Source organism: Oncorhynchus mykiss, chromosome 9 (assembly GCF_057628025.1).
Source record: "Oncorhynchus mykiss isolate SJ-2025 chromosome 9, ASM5762802v1, whole genome shotgun sequence".
In the NCBI taxonomy this organism is placed as follows: domain Eukaryota; kingdom Metazoa; phylum Chordata; class Actinopteri; order Salmoniformes; family Salmonidae; genus Oncorhynchus; species Oncorhynchus mykiss.
This window is the reverse complement of record NC_143030.1, coordinates 28,474,498-28,496,687: the sequence shown is the minus strand read 5'-3', so window position 1 is coordinate 28,496,687 and position 22,190 is coordinate 28,474,498. Positions and strand designations below refer to the sequence as shown.

At 41.6% G+C, this 22,190-nt stretch overlaps 1 protein-coding gene across 1 annotated transcript; it reads right to left on the bottom strand.

Moving 5' to 3' along the window:
- On the bottom strand, positions 1–22,163 carry LOC110531811 (activated CDC42 kinase 1). Its single transcript, XM_090183912.1, has 15 exons — positions 21,852–22,163; positions 14,202–14,395; positions 13,916–13,986; positions 13,355–13,540; positions 11,325–11,477; positions 10,922–11,052; positions 10,546–10,692; positions 10,199–10,325; positions 7,366–7,512; positions 5,353–5,447; positions 4,641–4,877; positions 4,232–4,302; positions 1,947–2,452; positions 1,743–1,838; positions 1–1,564 (listed from the first exon to the last, which is right to left on the bottom strand). Exons 2-15 carry the CDS (start codon positions 14,362–14,364, stop codon positions 1,370–1,372), a joined length of 2,325 nt encoding a protein of 774 aa, XP_090040038.1. The 5' UTR covers positions 14,365–14,395; positions 21,852–22,163; the 3' UTR covers positions 1–1,369.
- Between the last annotated feature and the right edge of the window lie 27 nt (positions 22,164–22,190).

Sequence of the window (22,190 nt, the reverse complement as noted above, 5' to 3'; positions counted from 1 at the left end):
TTTGTATCAACATTTTATTCAACAAATATAATCAATGCTAATACAATACAGTGCCTTGCAAAAGTGTTCATACCCCTTGAATTTCTTCATTTTATTGGGGTAAAGTGGGATTGAAATGGATTTAATTGTAATTTCTTTGTCAACGATCTACACAAAATTCTCTTAAATGAGGAAGTAAAATATATTTTTTCATGATAAATCAAATATTCATAACTAAAATAGAGTTGTTGCATACGTATTCAGCCTCTGTTTAGGAAAGCCTAAATTAGTTCAGGAGTAAATGTGGCTTAACAAATCACCTAAGTTACATGGATTTGTTTATTTAGTAACTCTTTCTCTGTCCCCCGTACACACATCTGTAAAGTCAAGTATTGAATTTCGAGTACAGATTCAACTAAGAAGCTTTTCGAAAGAATCAAAGAAGGATAATGAAAGTGGGCAACAATAACAAATCAGACATTGAATAGCTCTTTAAATCATGGTCAAGTGAATTGTTATGCTGTGGATTATGTACTAAACCACCCAGACATAAAAAATAGTCATCCTGAACTGAGCTGCAGGACATAAATGAAACTGCTGTGTTGCCATGGGCATTCACTTTTCAGCAGGATAATAACCTAAAAAACACAAGGCCAAATCTACACTAGAGCTGCTTACCAAGAAGACAGTGAATGTACATGAGTGGCCAAGTTAGTTTTAACTTAAATCTGCTTAAAAATCTATGGCAATACTTCAACATTGCTGTCTAGCCATGATCACCAACATCTTGACAGAGCTTGAATAATTTTCAAATTAATAATGGACAAATATTGCACAATCCGGGTATATGAAGCTCTTATAGACGTATCCAAGAAGACTCACAGATGTAAGCGACGCCAAAAGGTGTTTGTAACATGTATTGAGTCAAGGACCTGAATACTTAATGCAATTACTATATTTTAGTTTTTAAAATGTTAGAATTTTTGTATCCCTTTGACAGAGTATTTTGTGTCAATTTTTGACAAAAAAATAACAATTCAATCAATTTGAATCCCACTTTGTAACACAATAAATTGTGAAGAAATCCAAGGGGTCTGAATACTTTTGTACGGCACTCTACAAATTCATCATGATACACAACTACTTTTGAGAACAGAGAGGGCGTGGCTGTCTGTCACGTCATTAAAAAAGACTAAACAGAATTGTAAAAAGGGATAAAAATTGTATTTTGGAGGACTGTAATGTCTTTATGGTTCACTTCATATATATTCCATTCCTTTTTAATCAACCATCCCATCTCTTAAATTCCTCAAATAGCTCCTCAGTCCCTCTTCAATTTCGTAAATCTTTATTGTCCTCTGTTTCCAGTATCCCTCCATCCCCACACCTCTCATACTCCTCGTCTCTCCATGGCAGCAGCCTCTCTCTCTCCGTCCCTCCTCTCCCTTTCTCCTCCTCCAGTCCTCTCCTCCCGTACCATTCTGAACAGGTAGCGGCTGGCCAGCTGTAGATCCCACTGATAGCGGGACAGGATCCTTAGGCAGTCGTCACGAGAACACAGGCTCAGAGAGTGCAGCTGCTCCATCTGAGAAGGAAGGAGGGAATGAGCGAGAGCGAGGAGAGAGCACAAGGTTGGTGCATCACATTTAATATTACATCATTTTTGCATTCTTAGTAAACTAAGTTGGTCGATGGAGAATACATTTTGAAGTACATGGAAATAATACATGTATTAAGTATGAATTAGAGTAATTCTGTCTAACCTTGAGTTGTTGCTGGGCCCTTATAGGGTTCCATTCATTGCAGTGAAGTGCGTTCCGAACCTCCTCATTGGTCACTCCATGCACTGCTTCCGTGACCTGACCAATCAGACTAGAGGACCTTAGAACTTCAGGCCAATCACAAAGCCTGAATTCTGTAATATGTCTAACAACTCAAGAACTAAAGATCATACATCCATTCAATACCTGGGCTATGAAGGCTTCCCTGGTGTGTTGTACTTGAGACGGGTTCCTCTCCCTCTCTCGTTCCCTCACCACCCACTCCTTTTCTTGATTCCTCTCCTTGTCCCCATAGTCATCCAGTGCTGGTTTGGACCATGCCATGTGGGCCATTTTGCCCAGGTCGCTGCCCCCCATGGTCTGCTGCAGCTGGGGCTGGGGTGGCTGTAGCATCTGCTGCTGAGGATTCTTTTGAAGTTGTGGAGGCCACAAGGAACCTGGGGATGGATTTACAGGCCTCCGATCTCGGAACAAGGCCACCTGGGGAATCTTGACGCGTTTGAGGTTGGGCGGGAGCGGTCGAGGTGGGGGGTTGATGCTGGCCTCGCTGAACCGATGGGGACCCTGCTGCACCACAACGCTGCGGGCAACCATGGCGTTGGGGAGGGGTCCACGACGGGGGTCCACCTTGACCCCTCCTAAGGTCCTGCTCTGGGGACCACTCAGGACAGACTCCAGACTCCTGGTCATACCTGGGGACAGATGGATATTTCTATTAAACACACAGTACCAGTCAAAAGTTTGGTCACACCTACTCATTCAAGGGTTTTTCTTTATTTTACTATTTAAACATTGTGAAATAATAGTGAAGACATCAAAATGATGAAATAAAACATGTGCAATCATGTAGTAACCAAAAAAGTGTCAAACAAATCAAAATATATTTGAGATTCTTCAAAGTAGCTAACCTTTGCATTGATCACAGCTTTGCACATGCTTGGCATTCTCTCAACCAGCTTCACCTGGAAAGCTTTTCCAACAGTCTTGAAGGAGTTCCAACATATGCTGAGCACTTGTTGGCTGCTTTTCCTTCACTCTGCGTCCAACTCATCCCAAACCATCTCAATTGGGTTGAGGTCGGTTGATTGTGGAGGCCAGATCAGATGATGCAGCACACCATCACTCCCCTTCTTGGTCAAATAGCCCTTACACAGCGTGGAGGTGTGTTGGGTCATTGTCCTGTTGAAAAACAAATGATAGTCCCACTAAGCGCAAACCAGATGGGATGGCGTATCGCTGCAGAATGCTGTGGAGCACCCCCCACACAATAACACCTGCTCCTCCATGCTTCACGGTGGGAACCACACATGCAGAGATTTCTGCTCATGTTTCTTGGCCAAAGCAAGTCTCTTCTTATTATTGGTGTCCTTTAGTAGTGGTTTCTTTGCAGCAATTTGACCACGAAGGCCTGATTCACGCAGTCTCCTCTGAACAGTCGATGTTGAGATGTGTATGTTACTTTATTTGGGCTATCTTCTGTATACCACCCCTACCTTGTCACAACACAACTGATTGGCTCAAACGCATTAAGAAAAAAATGAATTCCACAAATTAACTTTGAACAAGTCACACCTGTTAATTGAAATGTATTCCAGGTAACTAACTCATGAAGCTGGTTGAGAGAATGCCAAGAGTGTGCAAAGTTGTCATCAAGACAAAGGGTGGCTAATTTGAAGAATATCAAATATATGTGTTATTTCTTAGTTTTAATGTCTTCACTATTATTCTACTGTCACGACTCCTACCGAAGGTGGCTCCCCTTCCTGTTCGGGTGGCGCTCGACGTCACCGGCCTACTAGCTGCCACTGATCTTTTTCTCCCCCTCCTTGTCTGTTTATTAGTTACACCTGTGTTTAGTTAGGTTAAATAGTTGGGCTATATTATCCAGCCGGCCCGTCTGCTGGGTGTGCGGGATTGTTTTATGTGTACTCGTGTACACGCCTGTAAGTCACGGTTGTTCGTGTACGTGAGTTATTCGGGACTGTTTAGTTCCCCTGTGTTTTGGGGCATTTGTTTGAGTGGCATCGTTTTCACCTGTGTGGTGAATAAAGTTTAGCGCTGCTCTGAACTCTCTGTTTCCTGCGTCTGACTTCTTCCTCCACTACACCCCAGGCATTACATCTACAATGTAGAAATAGTAAAGAATTAAAACCATTGAATGGGTTTTGACTGGTACTGTATACAGTATATGTATTTTGTACAAAATAACTACAGTGTACAGCATGTTGAGGGTGGTTTTCACTATGTGATATAAAACTTGTGACCCTCTGCTCTTGTGGCTAGTACACTACGAAGGGTACCAAAGGTCTAAACATTTAGAAGAGCTGTAATGTGCCCAATTAGCAACAGATTGCTACCCACAAGACAATTATATGTATGGATTGAATATTAGCTAATATTATTTGGAGAACATGTTAGTATCAGTCATATAATAATCAAATAAAGAGTAAATAACTTATTGAAGTTGGTACCTGACATTTTCTGTAAATTGGAGCCGCCCTCTCTCTCTCTATTTGCTGGGCTTCTTCTCCAGTTTACTCTCCTGAAAAGGTCAGAGGTCAGGTAAAAACAAAGTATTCAAACAAACATGGGTCAGGGTTGTACACTGACAATATCAAAGGTTCAAGGCATTCATCTTACTTACTCTGCAAGATTTGTTTACCACCAATAGTGGGCCACCAACAAAGACGCAAACAAATGCAGTTTTTACTTGATTTCTATCGATATATGACAACGGATATCTGTAATGCTAAACAAGACAAGGCAACAATGTGACATTAATGACAGCAAAAATAGTCAGGAACCCAGGCTAGCATATAGCATGATGATGCTCAACTGCTATATATCAAAGAATCATCAAAAAGTGGAAACTTGACTGACTCATCGAGGCATTCCGGCGTGCCCCAGTTACGGTCGGGGTGGGTCTCACTCTGCCCCGTGTGCTGCAGACTGCCCTTCAGGGGGGGCGGGATGAGGCTCGATGCAGCGACGGGGGCTGTGGTGGGAAGAGCAGGGGCGCTGCTGGGGGCGGAGAGGGAGGGAGCAGCCAGGCTCGGGGGGAACCAGCCCACTATCAAGGTCCTTTGGTTCTGGCCCTTCCACTCACACAGCTCCAGACTACAGGAGGAGAACCATACAGTCAAATCATATAAGTCACATATAAGCCACATGTAGATAAGCGAAATAAAAAATACATGGATACAATTTAAATGGTCACATTAAGAAAAGGCAATCATACAAGTCCAACAAATGACATACAAGTTTATTGATGACTTACGAACTACATATTCACAAAAAATGTACTCTCTATAAACGATTATAAAACTCTCTTATAAACTGTCTTGACACCCTTTTACATAGGACTCTCTGAAAACTTTAGCAAACTTGAGTCAGATCTTCCAATCTTTTATTCTTGGCATCTGACTTGAATTACCACTAGGTGGCAAAAATGTGAGGATTAGGGTTAACAGTCAATGCAACGGAATTCAGGTTTAAAAGTTTCGCTCTTTGAAGCAATATGTCTAAGTTTAACAATGAACTTCTGTTTCTTCCGATCTCTTTTTTCCATCTCCCCATCCTTCTTCTCTCTTACCTATGGTCTATGATGGTCACTAGGTCGTTGGACAGGAGAGCGAGTTTTCCAGGTTCCACAAAGTCCTGTACAGCACACACCTCCAAAGGCTGAGCCTGGATAGAGAGGGAAGAGGGGAGAGGAAACCATTTTATGCCACTGTCTCGCAGTCCAACCGCCTTTATTTTGGTCACTGGGCATATTGACTCTTAAATGCTAATGTGAACATGCTTGGGAGCATGAGTATAATGCAAATGTGAGCATACATTTATACATATATAATAAATGTACAGTACCAGTCAAAAGTTTGGACACACCTACTCATTCAAGGGTTTTTCTTTATTTTTACTATTTTCTACATTGTAGAAAATTAAATAACACATATGGAATCATGTAGTAACCAAAAAAGTGTTAAACAAATCAAAATATATTTTATATATAAGATTCTTCAAATAGCCACCTTTTGCCTTGATGACAGCTTTGCACACTCTTGGCATTCTCTCAACCAGCTTCATGAGGTAGTCACCTGGAATGAATTTCAATTAACAGGTGTGCCTTGTTAAAAGCTCATTTGTGGAATTTCTTTCCTTCTTCATGCGTTTTGTTTGAGCTAATCAGTTGTGTTGTGACAAGGTAGGGGTGGTATACAGAAGATAACCCTATTTGGTAAAAGACCAAGTCCATATTATGGCAAGAACAGCTCAAATAAGCAAAGAGAAATGACAGTCCATCATTATTTTAAGACATGAAGGTCAGTCAATATGGAACATTTCAAGAACTTTAAAAGTTTCTTCAAGTGCAGTCGCAAAAAGTTAATTAGTTACCAGCCTCAGAAATTGCTGCCGAAATAAATTCTTCACAGAGTTCAAGTAACTGACACATCTCAAAATCAACTGTTCAGAGGAGACTGTGTGAATCAGGTCGTCATGGTCGAATTGCTGCAACAACAAAAAAAAACACTTCAAAAGGACATCAATCAGAAGAAGAGACTTGCTTGGGTCAAGAAACATGAGCAATGGACATTAGACCAGTGGAAATTTGTCCTTTGGCCTGGAGTCCAAATGGGGGATTTTTGGTTCCAATCGCCATGTCTTTGTGAGATGCGGTGTGGGTGAACGGATGATCTCTGTGTGTTGCGGTTGGAACCAAAATCTCAAATTCGGACTCATCAGACCAAAGGACAGATTTCCACTGGTCTAATGTCCATTGTTTGTGTTTCTTGGCCCAAGCAAGTCTCTTCTTCTTATTGGTGTCCTTTAGTAGTGGTTTCTTTCCAGCAATTCGACCATGATTCACTTAGTCTCCTCTGAACAGTTGATGTTGAGATGTCTGTTACTTAAACTCTGTGAAGCATTTAATTGGGCTGCAATTTCTGAGGTGCTGGTAACTCTAATGAACTTATCCTCTGCAGCAGAGGTAACTCTGGGTCTTCCTTTCCTGTGGCAGTTCTCATGAGAGCCAGTTTCATCATAGCTCTTGATGGTTTTTGCGACGGCACTTGAAGAAACTTTCAAAGTTCTTGAAACATCCCGTATTGACTGACCTTCTTGTCTTAAAGTAATAATGGACTGTCGTTTCTCTTTGCTTATTTGAGCTGTTCTTGCCATAGTATGGACTTGGTCTTTTACCAAATAGGGTTATCTTCTGTATACCACCCCTACCTTGTCACACACAATTGATTGGCTCAAACCCATTAAGAAGGAAAGAAATTCCACAAATGAACTTTTACGGCACACCTGTTAATTGAAATGCGTTCCAGGTGACTACCTCATGAAGCTGGTTGAGAGAATGCCAAGCGTGTGCAAAGCTGTCATCAAGACAAAGGGTGGTTACTTTGAAGAATCTCAAATATATTTTTATTTGTTTAACACTTTTTTTGGTTACATGATTGCATATGTGTTATTTTCATAGTTTTGATGTCTTCACTATTATTCTACAATGTTGACAATAGTAAAAATAAAGAAAAACCCTTGAATGAGTAGGTGTGTCCAAACCTTTGACTGATACTGAATATATAAATATTTACAGTGTTACCTCTGCGACCAGGGTGGTAAGCTGGGAGAAGGTGGGTCGGTTGGAGGGGGTGCAGGCCCAACACTTTCTCATCACAGAGTAGAGTTCCTGAGGACAGTCAGGGGGTCTCTCCATACGCTGTCCCTCCAGCTCCACACGCCAGAGGATCTGAGAGAAAAAAAAAAGAGTGGGGAACGTTTAATGACAAAGACATTGCATTGTTGTCATATTGAAGATGTTTGTGGGCACAAACACACACACACAATATTGAATATTTGATTTGGTACAAAGGGCTCAAATATTTCAGAGGTTGTACAAATGCTTAGAGCCTTGTGTCCTTTTGAGTCATGGTTCAACTTCAAGTTCTCTACCTACAAGGTGTACCTGATAAACCTAACTCATTAGCTCTCGTTACAAACGCTCATTATTTAATTCCCCTTATAAGTTCTTTGGCGCGTTAATGTTTCCCATATACTGTATCTAGTAATTAATTTATCCTAAATGTATATATTGTTATTTTCCTCTTTTGCCAGTATCATCTCCTAGAAACCAATTCCATGAGCAGCAGCACTTAAGTGCTCCTCCTTAAATTGTAATTTTTGTAAAAATGTGTACAGTTGAGTTATTTTACTGCATTGCTGTGTTCTGCCCATCTAGAGGAATTGGAAGATACTTTTTTGTGTGGAAATAGTTTGGAGAGGTTTTGAGAGATTGATTGACTTGGTTCTTGCAGGACTCATCTGCTGAATCATCAGGCAACACAAGGAAATAATGGGATAGCGGGACAATAAACCCAACAAGGACAACAACAAGAATTAGGACATCGACAAACAAACACAAAACCAACAGAGGGAGAAAGACGAAGGTTTTCTGAGGGATTTCTGGAGGATAGTCCAGGCCTTGAGGGAAGCAAGCATTCAGACGAACAAACAAACAAGCAAAAGAACACTTGGAAAGGAGGTGGAAACATTCTGAACATTGAGAGTGTATCTTCATTTCTGTGTAATGTGTTGTGTCATTGAAAAACACATTTAATATCTTGTATTATTCACAAAAGTGCATTGTTTAAAAAGTGCATTTACCTATAGGTGCATTATTTAAACAAGTGCTTTCATCAAGAGACACATCACATCATTCTAGAGCATAGTGCATTGTTTAGAGGTCACCTTTGAGAAGAAGATGGATGCCTTGTCTAAGCATTGTTTCAGACACATTGCCATCACGTACCCTGAAAATGTTCCAAGTGAGTCAGAAAAAAAGATATTCAAATCCCTAGAGACTCCGAGGGCAGACTTCATCCTAAAAGTGAATCAAGGAAATAAAAGTAGGCTTTCTGTTCTAAACGGATGATCCCAATGCTTGGCACACAGTTAACTCCTCATTGATTGATTTAATCCTTACTAATAACCCCCATAAATATTTGTCTAGTGGAGTATTTGCATTTGATCTCAGTGATCATTGTCCCATAGCATGTATTACAGATATGAAACAAAAAAATACTAATCTTCGTTTAATTAAGAAGAAAGATTTTAAGACGTTTTCTCTTCAAGGGTTTTTAAACAACATGTTGTACTCTGAGTTAGCCACTATCTCCTGTATTCCTGACACTGAGTTGGCTCTAGAAAATGTATCCTATATATTTATTCCTCTGGCAGATAAACATGCCCCTTTTAAACAATTCAGAGTCAAGGATACACTATATATATATATATATATATATATATATATACACAAGTACAGAGTTCCAAACTGCCTCTGGAAGCAACATCAGCACAAGAGCTGTTCATCGGGAGCTTCATGAAATGGGTTTCCATGGCCGAGCAGCTGCACACAAGCCTAAGATCACCATGCACAATGCCAAACGTCGGCTGGAGTGGTGTAACCACCATTGGACTCTGGAGCATTGGAAACGCGTTTTCTGGAGTAATGAATCACGCTTCACCATCTGGCGTGATGCCAGGAGAACCCTACCTGCCTGAATGCATAGTACCAACTGTTAAGTTTGCTGGAGGAGAAATAATGGTCTGGGGTTGTTTTCATGGTTCAGGCTAGGCCTCTTAGTTCAAGTGAAGGGAAATCATAACGCTACAGCATACAATTACTTTCTAGATGATTCTGTGGCAACAGTTTGGGGGAAGGGCCTTTCCTGTTTCAGTATGACAATGCCCTCGTGCACAAAGCGAGGTCCATACAGAAATGGTTTGTCAGGATCGGTGTGGAAGAACATTTACTGGCCTGCACAGATCCCTGATCTCAACCCCCTCGAACATCTTTGGGATGAATTGCAACGCCGACTGCGAGCCAGGCCTAATTGCAAAACATCAGTGCCTGACCTCACTAATGCTCTTGTGGCTGAAAGGAAGCAAGACCCCGCAGCAATGCTTCAACATCTAGTGGAAAGTCTTCCCAGAAGAGTGGAGGCTGTTATAGCAGCAAAGGGGGACCAACTCCATATTAATGCCCATGATTTTGGAATGAGATGTTCGATGAACAGGTATCCACATACTTTTTGTCATGTTGTATAGATCTAACCCTGGGTTTTCTTCTGAGTTATCTGAGCTCATTCAGATGAGAAATCAGGCCTGGACCAAAGCAAGGAAAACTGACTCTGTAGTGGACTGGCAATCTGTCAGCCAATTGAGAAACAGATGTACTCTCTCGACTAAGAAAGCTAAATCAAGCTACTTTTTAAGCTCTATCTCTGACTCTGCTTCTAAATTTGAAAAACAGTAAATGCTCCTAGATTTTGGAAAACCCCAGCGGTGGCTGTGTACAAATTCCTCTTCTGTCCTGCCTAAGCAAGTTCTGTCTGACTCTGGCATCTTAACAATGTGTACAGTGTGTCTACACATACCTGTCTGCCAGATAGCCCCCGCCAAGGCTCCTCACAGTAGGTGAACATCTCCCAGAGAATGACCCCAAACATCCACACATCAGAGGAGTGGGTGAAAGAGCCCACACGCAGACTCTCTGGGGCACACCTGGAGGGAGCGTGGGAGGAGAGATATGGAGAAAAAAGAGACCGAGCGAGAGAGAGAGATGGAATTACTACAAACTGCCAATCATTTACCAAAGAAAATTCCATAGTAGTGATATCTCCCTTCTCCACACCGGCTTCCATTTGGTCACACTGTTAAACAATCAATGACTGATCAATGATATATCCCCCCACAAACACCCTGATGTTCTCCTTCAGCTCACCAGGCAAAGGGGATACGTCTGTGGGCCGTCATCACGTAGTGGTCTGTCTCCTGGCTCAGGCCCCTCATCAGACCAAAGTCCCCAATCTTCACCATCTCCCTGGAGGCCAGCAGAACGTTCCGGGCAGCCAGGTCCCTATGGATGAACCTGGGGGAGATATAACACAGGCCCTCTATACCGGCTACAACCAGGAATGGTACACATTTTCATTGGCTAGAAGTGTCATTACGGAAATTCCAGTCAATTGAGGATAAAATATATATGCATGAAGTTGGTTCGAGGAATTGTTGACGTTTAGGGTTACAGTGAAGTTAGTGGCTAAAATTGCATATTTGGTCGTAGTCTGTCTGTAGAGTGGGACTGTTTCGTGCCTCACCTGCGACCCTCCAGGTACTCCATACCCGCTGCTATCTGGGTGGCGAAGAGCCAGAGGCGTGCCAGGGGGTACTCGTGCTGGCGAGAGCGCAGCATGTCATACAGGGACCCCAGACAGGCCAACTCTGTCACCTGGGAGGAGGAGAATAGGGTTTTAAAGTCACTTCTTTACACTACATTTTCCCTCCAATTCCCTGAGTGAATTCTGCGACAAAGATAACATCTGAATGACCATTCAATGTTTATATAAATTTGCATGCCTGTATTTCAATAGCAATTCTACCAATTAGAATATGCATGAAAGGATGACAATGCAGAGACAGGATTACAACGCAGAAATAGGAATAATACAACATATGTTTTATACTCCACCTTCAAGAGGATAGAGAGAATGGCACTCTCACCATCTTGAGGGGCTGTGTGAGCACCACTCCGTAGAGGCGGATGATGTTGGGGTGGTCAAGAGACTGCATGGTGGTCACCTCCTGGAGAAAGTCTGTCATGGTGTCTGTCTGTCTGGAAAGACTACTTTTCAGAGACTTCACTGCCACCGGCAGCTGTCATGGCAACAGAAAGAAGAAGGGGAAGGATGGAGGAGTTAGGTGTACTGATTAATGCCATTTGGGAAAGATTGTAATGCAATTTAAATTGATTGGGAATATACAGCGCATTCGGAAAGTATTCAGACCCCTTGACTTTTTCCATATTATGTTTTGTTACAGCCTTATTCTAAAATGGGTTTAAAAAAAACAAATCCACTCATCAATGTACACACAATACCCCATAACGCCAAAGCAAGAACAGGTTTTTAGAAATGTTTGCTAATTTGCAAATATAAATAAACTGAAATATCACATTTACATTCGTTTTCAGACCCTTTACTCAGTCCTTTGTTGACGCACCTTTGACAGCGATTACAGCCTCAAGTCCTCTTGGGTATGATGCTACAAGCTTGGCATACTTGTACTTGGGGAGTTTATCCCATTCTTCTCTGCAGATCCTCTCAAGCTCTGTCAGGTTGGATGGGGAGAGTCACTGCACAGCTATTTTCAGGTCTCTCCAGAGATGTTCGATCGGGTTCAAGTCCGGGCTCTGGCTGGGCCACTCAAGGACATTTAGAGACTTGTCACATAGCCACTCCTGCGGTGTCTTGGCTCTGTGCTTAGGGTCATTGTCCTGTTGGAAGGTGAACCTTCGCCCCAGTCTGTGGTCCTGAGCGCTCTGGAGCAGGTTTTCATCAAGGATCTCTCTGTACTATGCTCCGTTCATCTTTCCATTGATTCTGACTAGTCTCCAACTACCTCCCGCTGAAAAACATCCCCTCAGCATGATGCTGCCACCACCATGCTTCACCGTAGTGATGGTGCCACGTTTCCTACAGACGTGACTCTTTGCATTCAGGCCAAAGAGCTCAACCTTGGTTCATCAGACCAGAGAATCTTGTTTCTCATGGACTGAGAGTCCTTTAGGTGCCTTTTGGCAAACTCCAAGTGGGCTGTTATGTTCCTTTTACTGAGGAGTGGCTTCCGTCTGGCCACTCTACCATAAAGGCCTGATTGGTGGAGTGCTGCAGAGATGGTTGTCCTTCTAGAAGGTTCTCCCATCTCCACAGAGGAACTCTGGAGTTCTGTCAGAGTGACCATCGGGTTCTTGGTCACCTCCCTGACCAAGGCCCTTCTCCCCATATTGCTCAGTTTGGCTGAGCAGACAGCTCTAGGAAGAGTATTGGTGGTTCCAAACTTCTTCCATTTAAGAATGAAGGAGGCCACTGTGTTCTTGGGGACCTTCAATGCTGCAGACAATTTTTGATACCCTTCCCCAGATCTGTGCCTCAACACAATCCTGTCTTGGAGCTCTACGGACAATTCCTTCGACCTCATATGGCTTGGTTGTTGCTCTGACATGCACTGTCAACTGTGGAACCTTATATAGACAGGTGTGTGCCTTTCCAAATCATGTCCAATCAATTGAATTTACCATAAGTGGACTCCACTGGAAACAAGATGCACCTGAGCTCAATTTCGAGTCTCTTAGCAAAGAGGCTGAATACTTATGTAAATTTTTTATTTTTAAATGTATTTTTAATAAATGTACAAACAATTCTAAAAACCTGTTTTCGCTTTGTCATTATGGGGTATTGTGTGTAGATTGATGAGGGGGGAAAAAGTGTTTAATCCATTTTAGAATAAGGCTGTAACTAACTAAATGTGGAAAAGGGGGAGGGGTCTGAATACTTCACGAATGCACTGTACTTCAATGCAAATTATGTTTTATTTCTGTTATGCAATTTCTATTGATCCTTTTGAAGGTACAGTATCTTGCCCTGTGACTTTCTAAACTGTCAACCTAGCTCTGCTTTTTACTGTTGGTGAGTAAAATAAAAGTTAAATACTGTCCCACCAGAAGCAACATACATTTGAACAAATCCACTCACCACTCTCCCAGTGGGGGTCTGCCACTCTCCTCTCTTCACCACGCCGAAGGAGCCCGTTCCCAGCTTCTCCCCCAGAGTCAGCTCATCGTCTTGGATCAGACAGGTGAGGACCCGCCCCCCTTTCTCCTGGCCCGACCCCACGCTGCCCCATTGATCACCCCCCTCCGGACCACACCCACTGATAGCCTGGGGGACCAACAGATCAACATGAGTGACAGGTGAGCATTCCAATTATTATGTTGTGTCAATCAGTAATGTCTGGTACTTATTTCAAAGAACTCACCACTACCTTGTAACAAATGGTATATAATAGTAAATTGCATTCTGGAGGGACTTGAGAGATGTTTAACCTTTCTTTAACTAGGCAAGTCAGTTAAGATCAAATTCTTATTTACAATGACGGCCTACACCAGCCAAACCCAGACGACACTGGGCCAATTGTGCTCTGCCCTATAGGACTCCCAATTACAGCCGGTTGTGATACAACCTGGATTCGAACCAGGGTGAGACGCAGTGCCTGAGACCACTGCGCCACTCGGGAGCCCCATGTAAAGGTCTTGCCTTGGCCATCCACGATTTGGGCCTCACGCTGATCTTGAAGTTTTTCACAGCCTCCCATAATCTTCTCTGTCCTACACGTAGACAAATATTCAATAGAAAAGATACAACATACAAACAAGGGTTACACTTCACATGAATACCCTCTTCATAAGGGCATTTATAATCCCATGTGAACTATTCATAGTGCATTATAATGCGCAACATAGGGGCTTTTCATATGAAGTGTTACCAAAAATAGCTATAGAATAATTTTGAAAAAGGACAACAATAACCACAGTGTACTGACCTGGTTTGCTGATACCAATCTGTTCGAGGTCAGACTCTTTAACGTAGGCGAAATGCTCTACGCGGGTGATGTTGAGGCTGTCCCGGACACGCAGGTAAAACCTCTCCAACTGGACCTCGGCCAGGAGGTGGTACAGCCACTGAGTGTCCTGTTCCATCAGCATGACCCTGTGGATCACCACAGCACTAGGCAAACTGGCGAACCAGGGACCCCCATTATATGTTAGCAAAAACAATTGTTTCACGTCTTGTCTTATCATCAGGTGAATGATAATGACAAGGAGAAGTAATCATAGTTTTAAAATGAATAGATTGGGTACATCGTTTTTCATTATTCTGACCTCCCCACATTGCATTTGGAAGAGGAAGTGTAAACTCTAACGGCTGATTAGCTAGAAACTCCATACACATTTTTGCTAAAAGCAGCTGTTTAGCTGATTTAATTAACAAAGGTTAGCAATGTGTTGGCTAACATTTACAGTTGAAGTCTGAAGTTTATATACACTTAGGTTGGAGTCATTAAAACTCGTTTTTCAACCACTCCACACATTTATTGTTAACAAACTATAGTTTTGGGATGTCGGTTAGGACATCTATTATGTGCATGATATAAGTAATTTTTCCAACAATTGTTTACAGACAGATTATTTCACTTATAATTAACTGTATCACAATTCCAGTGGGTCAGAAGTTTACATACACTAGGTTGACTGTGCCTTTAAACAGAAAATTCCAGAAAATGATGTCATGGCTTTAGAAGCTAATTTACATCATTTGAATCAATTGGAGGTGTACCTGTGGATGTATTTCAAGGCCTACCTTCAAACTCAGTGCCTCTTTGCTTGACATCATGGGAAAATCAGAAGAAATCAGACTAGACCTTAGAAAATTAATTGTAGACCTCCACAAGTCTGGTTCATTCTTGGGAGCAATTTCCAAACACCTGAAGGTACCACGTTCATCTGTACAAACAATAGTACGCAAGTATAAACACCATGGGACCACGCAGCCATCATGCCACTCAGAAAGGAGACCCGTTCTGTCTCCTAGAGATTACGTATTTTGGTGTGAAAAGTGCAAATCAATCCCAGAACAACAGCAAAGGACCTTGTGAAGATGCTGAAAGAAACAGGTACAAAAGTATCTATATCCACAGTAAAACGAGTCCTATATCAACATAACCTGAAAGGCCGCTCAGCAAGGAAGAAGCCATTGCTCCAAAACCTCTATAAAAAAATTTAGACCACAGTTTGCAACTGCACATGTGAACAAAGATTGTACTTTTTGTCCTCTGGTCTGATGAAACAAAAATAGAACTGTTTGGCGATAACGGCCATCGTTATGTTTGGAGGAAAAAGGGGTAAGCTTGCAAGCCGAAGAACACCATCCCAACCGTGAAGCACGGGGGTGGCAGCATCATGTTGTGGGGGTTCTTTGCTGCAGGAGGGACTGGTGCATTTCACAAAATAGATGGCATCATGAGGAGGCAAAATTATGTGGATAAATTGAAACAACCTCTCAAGACATCAGTCAGGAAGTTAAAGCTTGGTCGCAAACGGATCTTCCAAATGGACAATGACCCCAAGCATACTTCCAATGTTGTGGTAAAATGGCTTAAGGACAACAAAGTCAAGGTATTGGAGTGGCCATCACAAAGCCCTGAACTCAATCCTATAGAACATTTCTGGGCAGAACTGAAAAAGCGTGTGCAAGCAAGGAGGCCTACAAACCTGATTCAGTTACACCAGTTCTGTCTTGAGGAATGGGCCAAAATTCACCCAACTTATTGTGGGAAGCTTGTGGAAGGCTACCCGAAACGTTTGACCCAAGTTAAACAATTTAAAGGCAATGCTCCCAAATAATAATTGAGTGTTTTTTTAAACTGCTGACCCACTGGGAATGTGATGAAAGAAATAAAAGCTGAAAGAAATAATTCTCTCTCCTATTATTCTGACATTTCACATTCTTAAAATAAATTGGTGATCATAACTTACCTAAGACAGGGAATGTTAACTTGGATTAAATGTTAGGAATTGTGATAAACTGAGTTTAAATGTATTTGGCTGAGGTGTATGTAAACTTCCGAGTTCAACTGTATGTCCAAGTCAAGAAAGCTTTTATCAGCAGCCAGCGGCTCTGGCACTTTCACCAGTCCTGTCATTACCAGTGATAACCTCAAGGGAGGATGCATTTCAAGTCAATTACAAGAAACAGCGCCATAAGCATTGCCTTGTTGCTTTTTCCCAGCAGATGCACCAATTGAATATGCATAATTTAATTGAGAATTCACTCATGTTGTTCAGTGGAGGGACATTAGAGAAAGTCAAAGAGCTGTTACCAAAGGAGGCAGTACCTTTTCCGAGTTGCAATTTAATAACGAGGCAGCCTGTTTTACAGTAACTAGCTATGTTCCTAGTTCACACACAGGCCTCTTGTCATCTCATATCATTGTCTGTCTGTGGACTTCCGCTTCAGGGAATTGGCGCCATAAAACAACCAGAGTTATCAGTGGAGAGAAGGGTGAGTCAGAGGCCTACATTCCTGTGTCAAGTACTCTGGCAAACTCTTACCAGTTCTCACATATACAGTTGAAGTCGGAAGTTTACATACACCTTAGCCAAATACATTTAAACTCAGTTTTTCACAATTCCTGACGTTTAATCCCAATGCCTTCGACATGCACTGTCAACTGTGGAACCTTATTTTGACAGGTGTGTGCCTTTCCAAATCATGTCCAATCAATTGAATTTACCACAGGTGTACTCCAATCAAGTTGTAGAAACATCTCAAGGATGATCAATGGAAACTAGATGCACCTGAGCTCAATTTCGAGTATCTTTAATCCATTTCAGAATAAGGCTGTAATGTAACAAAATGTGGGAAAAGTCAAGGGGTCTGAATACTTTCCAAAGCCACTGTACACTGAGTATGTTCACAGACACAGACAGACAGACAATGCGAACCACCACATTTTATCATGGAAAGGTGACTGGGAATATGGCTGAATACAAACAGTGTAGTTATTCCCTCCGCAAGGCAATCAAACAAGCAAAATGTCAGTATAGAACAAAGTGGAGTCACAATTCAATGGCTTAGACATGAGACATATGTGGCAGGGTCTACAGACACTCACGGACTAAAAAAGGAAAACCAGCCATGTCACGGACTCCGGCGTCTTACTTCCAGATAAACTAAAAACTTTCTTTGCCTGCTTTGAGGATAATACAGTACCACCGACGCGGCCCACTATCAAGGACTGTGGGCTCTCCTTCTCCGTGACCGACGTAAGTAAGGCATTTAAACGTGTTAACCCTCGCAGGGCTGCCGGCCCAGACGGCATCCCTAGCAGCGTCCTCAGAGCATGCACAGACCAGCTGGCTGATGTGTTTACGGACATATTCAATCTCTCCCTATCCCAGTCTGCTGTCCCCACTTGCTTCAAGATGGCCAGCATTGTTCCTGTACCCAAGAATGAAAAGGTAGCTGAACTAAATGACTATCCCCGTAGCACTCACTTCCGTCATCATGAAGTGCTTTGAGCGACTAGTCAAGGATCATATCACCTCCACCTTACCTGTCACTCTTGACCCACTTCAATTTGCTTACCACCCCCCTAGGTCCACAGACATTACAAAATGCCATCACACTGCACACTGCCCTATCCCATCTGGACAAGAGGAATACCTATGTAAGAATGCTGTTCACTGACTAAAGCTCAGCATTCAACACCATAGTACCCTCCAAGCTCATCATTAAGCTTGAGGCCCTGGGTCGCAACCCCGCCCTGTGCAACTTGGTCCTGGACTTGCTGACGGGCCGCCCCCAGGTGGCGAAGGTAGGAAACAGCATCTCCACTTCGCTGATCCTCAGCACTGGGGCCCCACAATGGTGCATGCTCAGCCCCCTCCTGTACTCCCTGTTCACCCACGACTGCGTGGCCATGCACGCCTCCAACTCAATCATCAAGTTTGCAGACGATACAGTAGTAGTAGGCTTGATTACCAACAACGACGAGACAGCCTACAGGAAGGAGGTGAGGGCTCTGGGAGTGTGGTGTCAGAAAAATAATCAACAAAACAAAGGAGATGGTTGATGCACAATTGAGAGCATCCTGTCAGGCTGTATCACCGCCTGGTATGGCAACAGCACCGCCCACAACCGCAGTGCTCTCCAGAGGGTGGTGCGGTCTGCACAATGCATCACCGGGGGCAAACTACTTGCCTTCCAGGACACCTACACCACCCGATGTCACAGGAAGGCCAAAAAGATCATCAAGGACAACAAACACCGGAGCCACTGCCTGTTCACCCGCTACCATCCAGTTTGCGAGGTCAGTACAGATGCATCAAAGCCGGGACCGAGAGACAGCTTCTATCAGCTTCTATCTCAAGGCCATCAGACTGTTAAACAGCCATTATAAGCACAGCTGCCTACATACAGACTTGAAATCATTGGCCACTTTAATAAATGGAACACTAGTCACTATAATTAATAATGCCACTTTAATAATGTTTACATATCTTGCATTACTCATCTCATATGTATATACTGTATTTTATACTATCCATTGCATCTTAGCCTATGCCGCTCTGTAATTGCTCATCCATATATTTATATATTGTTATACCATTCCTTTACTTAGATTTGTGTGCATAAGGTATTTGTTGTGGAATTGTTAGGTATTACTTGTTAGATATTGCTGCACTGTCGGATCTAGAAGCACAAGCATCAACATCATACACACGCAATAACATCTGCTAACCATGTGTATGTGACCAATAAAATTGGATTTGATTCTATTTGAGACAGACACATTGATGCAGCCTGTGGTGCAAGGGGCTAGCCCGGACAAGCACTTTCTCATGTCCAAATAGAATCCCAAAGACAACTCCCAAACCCGCACCCTCTGTAGTAAAGACATGTGTGCAACCAAACACTGAGGTCATTTCTCACGCACGTCCCATTGTTTTAAATGCCCAGTACATTCAAAAACTAGATGTTTCTGTTTTTTATACACAGTATTTTACCACACTATGAGGTTGGAATAATACTGTTAAATTGTTTTTAAAAAATATGATAACGCCCTTTTAGTGTAAGAGCTGTTTGCAAAGACCGCCTGAAATTTCAACCTGTCACCAGGCGGTAAATTATTTAATAGACCAATAAGAAAGAGAGTTCCAAACCGTTCTGCCAAGAACAGCTAGTTTTCAGTTTTCCCCTCCCCACTCAGACCACTCCCAGACAGTACGAACAATATTCTTGCTTGAGAAATATATCTTTGCTAAGAAGCCTTGTTTGTCTCTTTTTGACCATTTTAACTGAAAACAATCATAGTAAGGTATAACATAAATTGTTATCCAGAAATGTTACACAGAAATGATTTGATATGAGATTTTTTTTAAACAACTGCTTTTAGGGTCATTTCGCTTTATGTACACGTGTATACATTTTAACCCGCTCAGCTACTGAATCATTTTGGGTGGTAACTAACCTAATGTAGCAGGCATAAAATAAATGCCAGGATCCACTACGTACTGGTTTTGACAAGAAAAAAAAATGTTTTGGTGACTGACAATTGTGGACTGGTCTCTATCTGTTTCATTTCAACCAGAACCTTACAACCTCTGGGTCACAGTCCGAGGATTCCAATTGAAGTTCAGCTTATGAACCTTGAGAACATAATTATCCTAACAGTAACTGGAGACGTCTAAAAACGCACTGGACACATTATCCTTGATAAGCAGGGTTTCTAATAAAAACAGTTTGACAAAGAATCATAATGACACAATAAACTTGTATAACGTCTCCTTACAGAGAAAGGCTCTTGTAACAGAGAATGCATGGACTAACTGACTGAACCAACCCGTACTGTCACCAATCAGTCAACAAAAAAGCTTCCTGGAAGTTGAATAATTATTTCAGGTATACATGATGTCCTGAATATGCACTGTAACACCAAACTCTCTCAGCCATGACATAACTTTTCCCCTTAGTTAAATAAGTGTTTGTTCATAAATCCAAATTCATGCCTAAATTGAGAAGAAAATCACTCAAAAGCTATACACTAATTATTTGTCAAGAGGAGTTTATCCTGAGCTCGCTGGTACAGATGTAGGATCTTAATTTGATCACGCTGTTGCAGGAGAACTTTCGTGAAATGCAGGAAATGTAAAACTTGTAGTTTATTTGAGGTTTAAAAAGACTTCTGAAGTTTGTAATTCTGCAGTAGCAGTAAATATGAACAACCAAACACAGAAATTTCAGACTTGAGTTTCCCTTATGAAAAAGGCATCAAACACAGGGAATTTCCATGCAAAAGGCTCAATGAGCACTAACAAGAAGTTTATGGGAGCACATCAAATTTGGTGTCAAATGAAAGCTAAGAGTATATATTCATGACACATTAAGGCATATATCAAATGTTTCAACCATGTTCCAACCTAAACATTTTGAATAAGCAAAGGCTTTGATTTCTGGTCAAACAGGTGGAAAAGGGGCCGTAGAAAACATCTAGTAGAGAAAGTGTTGAAAGGTATTATAAATACATCAAAACACAGTAACGTTGATGTAAAGACCCCTGCCAACTAATATCAACATTTATATTTAGTTTTGCAGAAATGATTTGCCTTCTGTAAGTTTAAGAAATATTGCCTTGTGTATTGTCATTCTGTTACCAAAAACTCACATATCTTTAATATCTTTAAGACACAGAATTTTCAAATATTTCTACCACATGAGGGAGGATAATGAAAGTTCACAGAACTAACAAGTAATGGTAGACCCACCAAATAGTTATAGTGTTTTTACTGATACAAATTTGGTTTAGGATTTATTAAGTGATTAAAACACTTCATCATTTTACTAAATCGGACTTCATTTGAATAACAGCCACTGTGTAAAATAATAAAACCGAGGGAGATTTTATCCCTTCTGTTACCAAACTTTACATCTGCACTGTTTTTCAAGTAAATGTGTTTTTGTAAAATGTTCAGTGGAAATTGTTAAAATTAGTCCCTGTGCATAGAGTTCTTTGGTTTCTTTAACTTTGCAATAAAAGTATTTTGTTTGGCGTACTTTTAAAAAGAGAAAAATAGGAGTCATTCTGTTATCGTGGAATTGCCACCTGTAGGTCTATATAAAACTAGAGTATTGCACAATTGTAATCTATTAGGTCAGCATTAAAATGATTATCCATTTCTCAACTTAGAACAAAAGGCTCTGAATTATCTGGTTCATGCACTCAAAACTACGCCTTGGAGCTTACTGAAACACGTTCAAGAACAATGAAGCCTTTCTCTAATATTTTTTTTATTTTATTCATTCTTGCCCATCAACATCTTATTGCCATATTTTCTCATATGAGTTAGCTATCCATAAAGTAACTCCTTAATTTGTTACACAGGATTTAATATTAAATCAGTAAAAGGGGAGGGCAGAACAGTCCCCAATAATCAATAAATCAATGAAAGTAGACCTACAGGTGTTGACCTATGTGTTATTTAACACAACATAGTCTACTGTAGTTGTGGGACGCCATGGCTTTGTCTTTTAGAATAAAGACTGTGGACTTATTGTATAAGGCAAGGCTGCTAAATGGTGGGGCAAATTGATACCGAAGTTCAGTCAACGTAGATAAGCTCTAAATACTAACCGTCAATAAAATGACCCACGGTCCACCAGGGCCACGATCTTGCTTATTTATGAACCCAGCTTTCGGATATGCTACAACAAATCAAGGTATTCCCAATAGGATCGTTAGACCTAGGCCTACGGATAATCCACATCACGTGCCATACTTTTTTTCTTAATTTCGTAAATAAATTATCATATTTTTAATTTTTTTTAAAAGTTTGTCGGTTTAATCTCATAGCAAAATATCCTCTCTTCAACTGGTGTTGAAAACTTTAGCAACAGCATTCAGTGTTTTTTTTGGCTACCTGTCCACATTGCTCTATCCGCCTCTTCCTAGTATTTTCACTCCACCCCTTTT

Excerpts from the sequence above, each read along its gene's own strand:
- LOC110531811 (XM_090183912.1), bottom strand. The coding sequence starts at position 14,364 with ATGCTGATGGAACAGGACACTCAGTGGCTGTACCACCTCCTGGCCGAG. Across the intron at positions 11,053-11,324 it reads TCACACAGCCCCTCAAGATG|GTGACAGAGTTGGCCTGTCT; the intron begins GTGAGAGTGCCA and ends TCCTCCTCCCAG. Across the intron at positions 7,513-10,198 it reads GGGGGCTATCTGGCAGACAG|ATCCTCTGGCGTGTGGAGCT; the intron begins GTATGTGTAGAC and ends TTTTTCTCTCAG.